Genomic DNA, 9,998 nt, shown 5'->3' on the forward strand with positions numbered 1-9,998 from the left:
GTAATTAGGTCGCAAATTGGAGCCAAAGAAAACATTTTTCAGCTCAGAGAAGAACCTACGAATCATCCATGCATCATGTCCGACATCACTCTGGAATCCATTTATTTGTCTTTCAAGATCCCATTTCCTGATTTTAGTGTTTTCATGATGGATATTGGTACTTTCCAAATAGCTTTTAAAGCTTTTGTTTTTTTTCTCCTCCACTATAATTCATTGATCTTTTACTGTGCACCAAGGGCTCAATTCTGATCTAGGTTGCACCACTGCTGACACAAGGGCTGGTATCTTCAAATCAATTGGATTTGTATTGCCTAAGATCAGGTACAAGTGTGCTCTGCAGTCAAGCTGCAATTGTCTTTTATTCTACTTCAATATGCTTTTATTTAAAAAAAAAAAAAAGCTATTTTCTGATCCTAAAAAAAAGAGAGCCAAGTGATAATCCATTAGCTGTTATTTTATTTCATAGAAAAGAGAAAGACTAAAATATAAAATAGCTCAGAGTTTTATTTCTGCACCATCATTTATTTTAGACATTCAACGAGTGCATATAAAACATTTTACCTCTTAAATTGAAAGCACTGCTAGAGTTTATGGATCACCTCTCCCGCCAGAGGCAGGAGCACTGGACTTTTTGTCAGTATTTCAATGCAGCTGCTAGCACTGTAATTTGTTACAGACCATGCACCTTGGCTACAGCTGTGCAAATAAAAGGGCTTTAGGTCACTAGACAAGCGATTTTTTCATTTCAAAAAATATTTGACAAAAAAAAAATACTTAACCTGAAATGAAATTGCCGAGTTTATTTATTTTTTCCAGAGAATTGCAAAACTAATAAATCTTTTCTTTGACTGCCATAAAACATTTAATTTCATTTTCCAGACATTTTATACTTTAAAAGTGAAAGCCTTATAAAAATAATGTGTCTTTTCAGAAGGAAAGGTTGGGATGATTTTGTTTATAAATGATCCAGAAAAAATATATTAGGGAGTCCTGCTGATTCCTTTTTTTGGCTCTGAGTGAAACACATTGTATATATTGCGTCTTATAATCAAATAGCTTTTTTGTCTTTTTTACGTCTCCTTTTTTGGTGTTTTTGGAGACAGATGTGCTAGTCATGAGCACTCTACATCAGCTTGGGTTTAGACTTCTGATATTAAGGTCTTGCTTTGCTAGATGCCACAGGTACATAAGAGGGGGATACTTCTCACCTAATGTGAGAAAGTTCATCTAAAAATGAAGCATTAGATGGCACTTCACAGTGTTGTAGAAGGACAATCAACCCAGAAGACAAGTCATCCCTTCCTATCTTAGGTGTGTAAGTCAGTTAAGTCACCATTTTCCCTCCACTGACTGTAGAGAGACTCTGGATAACTAAATTAATAAGATACATAACTTTTAGGCAATAAGATGAATCTGGGCCCAAGTGGCAATTTTCAACCAATGAAGACAAGGTGTGAAAACAGTCAAATTACTCACCCACTTCTGCTGTACGTCAGAACCAGCAGTAAAGATCACCTCTCTAAACCATAATTTTTCAACTATCAGCAGTTTCATATGTACTGATCTGGATAGTTGTTTTCACTGGTTTTAAGCCATCTCCAGGGCTTGTCATTGATTGTAGCTATAGTATAGAGGATCACACTGCAACCAACCTCTGGGCTCAAGAGTAAAGAAAGATTGTGCCTTAAAATGAGGTATTCCCCTCTCCATCTCTAAAATCCTGATAAGGATCCTAGACATCATCATTATCACATGTACCTTTAGACATATGCAATGTAAATATCTATATATAGATATATATATAAAGGAGAGGGGGTTATTTTACAGCAGGTAAATATTAAGATAGATGTCTAAAATTGGGATTAATTCTCTTCCTTGACTATAAAGGGAGCTAATGATAACTGGTTGAGCTCTAGGTATCTCCATAACAGATATCTAAAGGCAAGTGAGATTAATTTTGCTTCCTCAGAGGGGAAATTTGAGAACTTGGTGATGTCTGGCCAAGTTTGTAGGGGAAGAAAATGCCACATCCCTTCTTAGGGAAGATCATCACTCCAGCTGACCCTCCCTGGCCCCCACACACTGGGTGTAGCCTTCGCTTTATAGCTGACACAGAAATGCGCAAACCAATGAACTGACTGAGGGCAAATTCCCATTCCTCTACCTATAACTCAAGAGGTCTCAAGAGGACAGACCAGCAACTGCTTTCTCATGTTTTTCCTGGGGCAGATTTTGCTGGGATAGATTCACACCATTTCGACTGACTGATAGACCTAAAGTACCCTTACACTGCCACACTTGTAATTTTAAAGTACAGTCTGTGTGAGTTAAATCAGTCCCAAAATGCTAATGGCTAACCATTTTTCTTCTTGGACTTCACAAGCCTGATTTGAACCCCTGGGATAACTTGGAGAGCAGGCAAAAGATGGCTTGCCTCACTTTTTATGTTTGAGATCTCTCTGGCAGCCAAGGATTTGTTCAAGTAAATGAAGAGCTACATGCAACCTGTTACCTGTAGTGCAAAGGACTGTTCTGGCACCCAGACATGGCCGTAACTTGGAGCTCCTCAAACCACAGCCTCTGCACCACTGGCAGATGCTCTGGCTCGTGCTGCAGGCAGGGGAAAGCACCTCTGCTATCCCACTCAGTCCAAAGTGGCTGTTGAAAGATCAGGGTCTGGCCACCCTTCTGAAGTTGAAATACTCATGTCAGACATTTTGCATCTGTCTTTGTCACTCCTCTCTTTGGGCAGATATTGCTAGGGCAGAAGTACAACACCTCCGTTGACTGGTGGTCCTTTGGTGTCCTCCTGTATGAGATGCTTATTGGCCAATCTCCTTTCCATGGCCAAGATGAAGAGGAGCTTTTCCAGTCTATCCGTATGGATAACCCATTCTACCCTCGCTGGCTCGACAAGGATGCAAAAGACATTTTGGTGAAGGTAAGAATTACCACACATTGAACAAAAGTCCTTTTGCCAGAAACGTCATCTTTGATTTGTACATCTGCAGCTGTTGTTCAGAGAAAAAAAATCAGTGTGATAGGACCACTTTCTTGTCTGTGAACCTCAAAGCACACCTGATCTAAGTCATAAGGCCATCTTTGTGTCTTCTTTCTCCTGACTTGCGATGATGGCTCCTCACATAACGTAAGTAGGGTCACAGGGTATCAGATAACAACAGAGATCAATTTCTTTGCAGAGCAATCCCTAAGGTGCAAGGCATGTTAACTCCTAGAAAAAATATTCTGCCAGACTTCAAGCTAAGAGTTACAGTGACTTTCTTGATAATTATGGCTTTGAAGCAGTTCTTGTGCCTCAGAACTATGAGGACATCTAGGGTAGATTGGTTTGGTGTTCAGCTTGATTTTCAGTAGAGAATATTTTGCATCTTTGCACTGAGCTAAAGAGCAGGAAAACAAAGCCTGAGCTGTGTCCTGAAGTGGTGTGGCTACTCAAGATAGTAGCACCATGTCATCTGGATTTTTGACACTTTGAATCTCCTACATAGCAATGCTTACTGCCCTTTCTAAGCAGAGCACTCTTCTGTTTCCCTCTAATGGGCACCCTCCTCATCTTTTAGGTTCCCTGCCATTAATACACTGATTTTTTTCATTGCTCCTTCTCAGGCCCATGCCATTTAGCATTGTAGCCTTTCTGTCTTGGGATGCAAATTACTCTAGAGTTGAAAGATAATTATGCAATGAAGTCACAACTAGTCTAACAAGTTACGTCCCCTCAGCTGGGCTTTGGACTGATGTTGAACATGATCTAAGCTAAGGCACTTTAACTTGAGATGAAGCAAGGTGAGAGAGCATGTACAGAGATTTATAATGGCTCAGGTGATGTGAGTTAATGTGTTCATCCAAGATTTTGGTCATATTTGATCTACAGTCCCTACCTTGAGTTTTGCATTTACAAAGTGACAGACATCATACAGCATTCCACTACCAAGAAAAACAGAGAAAGGGAGATTATTTTAGCATCTGTGCTATGCACAGCAGGGCTCAGATGTTTAGGTATCACTATAAAATTATAATAATGAAAACAATCAAAAGCAGTGGTTCAGGAAGATACATCATTGCAGACTAAGAGTTTGAATGTCTGTTTCTGGGACATATGCTGCCATGCTTCTGTACAAACAGCCTGTACTTCTGTCAGGATTAGAGATAATAATCATCTTTATACTAATCAATAAACTTCCTAACTTAGGAAAAAAAACATTTTCTCCAGTATGGGCTATTCTTATTGCCACTGACTCCGCGTAATTACATATTCCACCCTGCTTAATGCCTGTATTATCAGCACAGAATTTAACCTGTGGAATCTGCACTGCTGTGTAATCAGTTGTCTGCAGGACACTTCAGTCTTGGTAACGCTTTGCCCACAGCATTCACCAAAACCTAATGCCTGTTTTTTATCAAACAGGCCCTCAATGGTCCATACATCAGATTTTTTTGCTTCCGTTTTTGGCATTAGATATTTCTATTTGTTCTTTGCTGAGTAGTATCTCTTGTATGCTCGCTGTTGGCCAAATAGAGTAACAAGAAAATTCTACCATGTGTAACCCAAGTCCATTTCGAGATGACCTCCAACAGTAAAATGCTTTTGAAAATTTGCCCTTACTTCTGAAGTAGAACATATTGGTTGTATTCAGGTCACCTGCTATCAAGTGTTGCCACTATTCCTCTTCACTGCCTTTAGAGGGACATGACATAGATCTCATGCTCTATGGGCCAGCTGGCCTGGAGTCCCCAGATGTTTTACTGCAGATGTAAAGATTAATTTTAAACTATTCACACCCACCATTATAGCAATCCTTCAGCACTACATCCTGCTCACGAACGTTGAGAGGACCTGTGAAGCATTTAGCACTCCTGAAACTCTCCCTCAGAAACACTTCAGCTTCTTCCAGAGCCAAATGGCTCCTGCAGCACTATAAAAACATCTGTGACAAAGAAGGCTATATTTACACTAAACTGAAGAGTGGGCTCAGACATGCATGTAGCTGATGGTGAAAAGATATTCCCCCACTTTTAGCTTTTCCCTATCTTTAGCAGAATTAGTCATCTACAGGACTTGTAGACTGCCATGTGCAGCAAACACAAGCTGAATTGGGAGTCTTTTGACAAAGTAGACAGTTGTCAGCACCTGAGATAGTCAGTGGAGAGAAGCAAGCACTTCCAGGTGTCTTTTCTCATCTTTAAGTGTGTAAAGGAGGTCAGATGATTTGCACCTAAGATGACTGTTTTTCGCTATTAATTATAAAGGGTCAAATACTGACACTCCAAGTGTCCAAAGGTATAGGAGGTGAATGCAACCCCACATAGGCTAGGCTAGTATTTTCACAAATTATGCTTATACTTCAACCATAAAAAATTTTCTGATAACAAGAAATTGTCCAGACAAAAGCTTACAAGTGCAATCCAGATATTTCACCTGTGTAGTTGCATATTTGGATGCTCAGACACATATGTTGTTTCCACTGTAGCAAATTGTTCTCTCTCTCCTGCAAAGGGAACGTATGACCAGGGTCTCTCAGTTTTTGAAATTTAGGCTAAAAATCTGAACTGGTTCCACAATCAGAAATCTAGTAACATAGAAAAGTTTTCATATTCTCACCAACCATGCTTGACTTTGAAGTTTGAGACCCTAACTGGTATGACTGTCCTAATGAATACACTGTTATTGATAAAAGACTAAGGTATTTCTCTTTCTTCAATATTCTAGCTTTTTGTGAGAGAACCTGAGAGGAGACTGGGAGCAAGAGGGAACATCCGCCAGCATGCCTTTTTCCGGGAAATAAACTGGGAAGCCTTAGAGGAAAGAAGGATGGAGCCTCCTTTCAAACCAAGAGTGGTAAGGATGCATCTTCTTTCAGTTCCACCCATCTCATGTCTTTCTTTCCTGAATTATAAATTTAAACCCTCTAGCACATGCTAGCAATAAATCAAAGCCAGGACCTACAGTAATGTTATAAACCCATCTATTTAGGGGCACTGACCAAAATCTTCAGACATGGGTCTTTAATGTCAGTGGCCTCAAATCCTGTTCAGATTCACAGAATCAGGACTTTAAAGATAGATAAATGTCTGCTTCACACTGGAACTAACAAGTTTAGGCACCATGTGAAGGCTTTCAAAATGCCCTCAAGCTTTCAGGGTTATCTTCTGGAGTTGCTCTGCACATACAGTCTCTCTGTCTAAAAGTAGATGAAGGACCTTGGACCAGGGCAATCAGAATGGAAAGTGTTTACTCTTATTTAAATGTCCAAATGCAGACTAAAGTGTTCACAGGCTGTCTGGTGTGTTGTCTACATCAGATACAAGCAGCTGAAATCATCTACAATTTGGATCTACCACAGCTTCACTCCTTGTACAGTTACTGGAAAGATAATTGCGAACTACGTACATCTATTGGCTGGGCTGCCTGACCTGATCATCATGACTACTACTTCGTGATGGCTATAAGCCCAAGTCTGGCATGCCCACACCTGAGAAACCATAAATTACTCATCACTTTCTCAGTTACCATAGCAGGGGTCCGGATGCCACTTAAAACACCTTCCCTTAACCACATAAGTTCAGCCCATTCTGTAGGGATTGTTTTTCATTGCACTGCAGAAGCTAAAGAAGGAAAAGCAGTTCAGGTAACCAGGTGGTCAGCTAAGTGAGGATAGTCCTGACTATTAATAACAGTCCTATGAAACTATTAAAGTCCTATTAATAACAATAATATAACTTAATTGGACATGTGCATCATACTTTCATTTTAGAGTCCTTCACAAACGTTATTTAATTGATGGGTCCAGTCTGCCATGTTACAAAGCTGTACCAACCATGCCTGGCAGAATTCATGGATCACGGGCTCAGTGCCTCCTATATAATATTTATTCCCATTATTACTTCAGTAGTATGGTAATAAGCAAGTGATTAGCACTGGTTGCTAGATATTAAGAGCTCAGACAGAAATTCACTGCAGTTTGATATGTTATGGTCCGTGGTTTGGGCTGGAGTAACTAATCATTGCGCCAAAGGCCGAGAGCAAATGCATTGCAGGTTCCCTGGCTGAGCTGAGCTTGCTCCCAACTAGTTGAACTGAGCCCATAGGAAGCAGCCTGATAGGACCAGTACCGTTGTAATGAAGATCTGAATATTAATGCTTTGACATCAATTTTTTTTTTCCTTTTCTTGAAGAAATCTCCGAGTGACTGTAGCAACTTCGACAAGGAATTTCTAAATGAAAAACCTAGACTGTCCTGTGCTGACAGAGCACTGATTAACAGCATGGACCAAAATATGTTCAGCAACTTTTCTTTTGTGAACCCTAAAATGGAGAAAATATTTTCCTGAGATCTGCCTTACTGAAGGAATTATCTGTAATGGTTTGAGAAACACTTTGTCAACTGAAGACTGTGCATGGTTATTTTTACCAAGAACCCTCCAGAAAAACACCTCAGTGAAAGTTTGTACCATGCCTGGAGGCTTCCAGCTTATTCCAGTCCATAGCAGATGCCAGACACTCTTCATTAATGATGAAGTTTCTTTGTGGTATCTTTTGGTCTCTCTTCTCTCTTTTCCCAATGTTCTTGAAGTTGAGAGCACCTGAAAATGAGGAAGTGCTGTTCCCAACAACTTGTACACACAGCCAATGGGTTTCTCTGTAAGAAAGTATATTTGAGCTTCCGGTGATATCAGTGCCCATTTCTGCAATTCTCACCTAGGCCCACCTTCTTCTGAAGGACAAGCTCAAGGCCTGAGGGTATCTGGGAAGACTTCAGGCTGGATGCTTTGGTAACCCCCACTTGTACATGTGCAGAATTGTGCACATGTGCACAGTTTTGAAGAAGGAATTTTACTCCCTACACACTTTAAAAATAATGTTCGCAGGTGTTAGGATTCAGTTTTGCTCTGCTGGGACAAATAAACTTTGCAGGTGCCCATTCCAGCATTTGTACACCTCAGTCAGAGGCGCTGGAGTTAAGGACTCAGCCCTGAAGGAGGATTGTTGACATGGCAAGTATCAAGATCAATACAGAAAACCAGTGGTTTACACTTAGTAATTGAGCAGGAAGGATGGGAAGTTGCAGTCCAGCAGAAAGCCTCAGGAACCCCCGTTCTAAAGCTTTAACTGTCCTCACACACGCCAGGCTCAGAGCCAAAATCCGGACTGGGCTTTCTGGAGTTTTATCCTAAAACTGCATGAGAAAGGTGGAAGAGGTTTCCTCGAACCATTGTTTAAGCATTTTCAAACTGGCCTTCCAGTCACAACATTGGCCTATTTTACTTGAAAGGTAGTAATCAGTCCTTGCAAAGGTTGATATACTTTCTATTGGTCTAAATGACATCCCAACTCTTTGCACGCATGGTGATCATAGGTCAACAAACTGCACCCAACGGTCACAGGGCAGGACAGCATATCAGGTGAGGGTGGTCCTCTCATGACATTTTGCTGTGTGTTCTATCCCTTTGCAGTCTGTGGAAATGTAGATGGGTTAAAAAAGGTCTTTTCATGATCCTTTCATCACAGGATCCTTTAAATAAAGAAGCACTGTTTTCTGAGATTGGAGAGATGTAGAACCGCCCAGTTACTGCTTGTCACTGAGATACCAGTTAAATACTGGGTCAAAATTAACTCACAGCCCAAATAGAGGATTCTGTAATAGCTTAGACTTAGGGAGTCACCCAAGTTGGTGTTAGACTCTTAATTGAAGTGTATGCATTTGAAGCTTCGTTGTATCGATCCCTCCAGTCCATGGAGAAGAGAAGTTCTAGAAGGTGAGTCATCCCCAAATCAGATTCCCTTCAGAGGTGTCTCTCTGTCTCTGCTGGACCAGGCTGTCAACTTGGACCTCCCAACAAGACAAATACAGCCTTGTGGGCAGTCCTGGGATATTGCTGTCGGTGACTGCAGACACTGAAGCCTGCACGACCAAAAGCAGAAGTGCCTAATGTTGACAAGAAAAGCAGAGCACCCTGAAAAAGGTTGCAGTCCAGTGACTCTTATGAAATCCTTGTTTGTGCTGTATGAAACGCAGGGGGCATCTGTGCTCACCGTTTGTGTAGCTGGTCATCATGTTTAATTAGAACGGTTAACATGAATTTTTTTAATGCCAGTGCTGTTTGTACAGTTTAATAAAATGTTGTGTACAATTGGAAAACAGGCATTGAAGTAATTAAATAGGGACAAAGAACAGAGGTGTTTACAAAAGCCATTAAAATGGCTCCGTGCTTTCTGGGGGATGTTCCCCAGGGGAATTTCAACCCATAAATACACAGGATCAGCAAGCATTTGAACAACTGTAACTACTCCACAGATGAGTATCTAAACCAAGGATTTGGTGGTGCGCAAAATTATCCAAGAAGAGAGTAAAATGTTCCTTTTCACTGCCAGAAGGTGACATGGCAGTACATGGGGTCTGGTATCTCAAAGGGGTTGCAGAGCCAGATGTGCAGAGGTTCATTACTACTAGAGGGCGATTCAGGCCATTTTCCTTTGACACCTGAGCGAGGCTGGATCAGCCAAGTCCTGGGAGGCCCTGACTCTGTCCACATGCTATGGATGGAGTCTGGATGGCCTGATCTGGACTAGAACTTGCACTTCTGAGCATTTGAAGATTGGCAGTAACCCCCTTTAAATGACTGTTAGGGATGTTTTCTTTTCAATGGCGCAGTGTTTTGTACTTGACACCAATGCAGGGACACCTCAAGAGCGTAGACTAGGGAAGAAGGGTGCTGAATCACCTCTTGTGGTTAAGTAACTGAAGAGCAACAGGGTTTAACATCTCTCTGACCAGAGGCAGGGCTCTCTGCACGCCAGCTGTGGTCTCGCGTAGCTAAACCAGCCAAACGTAAGAGTGATTTGTAAAGGAGCACGTTTGAGCAACTGCTAGAGCAGATGTGGTGTTAGGCTCACTGTAGGGCTTTTGACTCTAACCACAAGAAGAAGTGCCTACTTCTCTCTGCAATTTGTCTTCAGTTTAAAAACCAAATAAACCCAT

At 41.2% G+C, this 9,998-nt stretch overlaps 1 protein-coding gene across 4 annotated transcripts in view; it reads left to right on the forward strand.

Moving 5' to 3' along the window:
• The window catches only part of PRKCQ (protein kinase C theta), a 67,379-nt gene extending 58,221 nt beyond the window's left edge, over nucleotides 1-9,158 (forward strand). For all 4 annotated transcript variants that reach the window (XM_074828052.1, XM_074828050.1, XM_074828054.1 and 1 more), the window contains 3 exons: nucleotides 2,753-2,941; nucleotides 5,729-5,857; nucleotides 7,195-9,158. In XM_074828052.1, the coding sequence (XP_074684153.1) occupies nucleotides 2,753-2,941; nucleotides 5,729-5,857; nucleotides 7,195-7,350 (474 nt within the window). In that variant the 3' untranslated portion in view covers nucleotides 7,351-9,158. The remainder of the gene's footprint in view (nucleotides 1-2,752; nucleotides 2,942-5,728; nucleotides 5,858-7,194) is intronic.
• Nucleotides 9,159-9,998: the final 840 nt, after the last annotated feature.

This window comes from Strix aluco, chromosome 5 (genome assembly GCF_031877795.1).
Source record: "Strix aluco isolate bStrAlu1 chromosome 5, bStrAlu1.hap1, whole genome shotgun sequence".
NCBI classification, from domain to species: domain Eukaryota; kingdom Metazoa; phylum Chordata; class Aves; order Strigiformes; family Strigidae; genus Strix; species Strix aluco.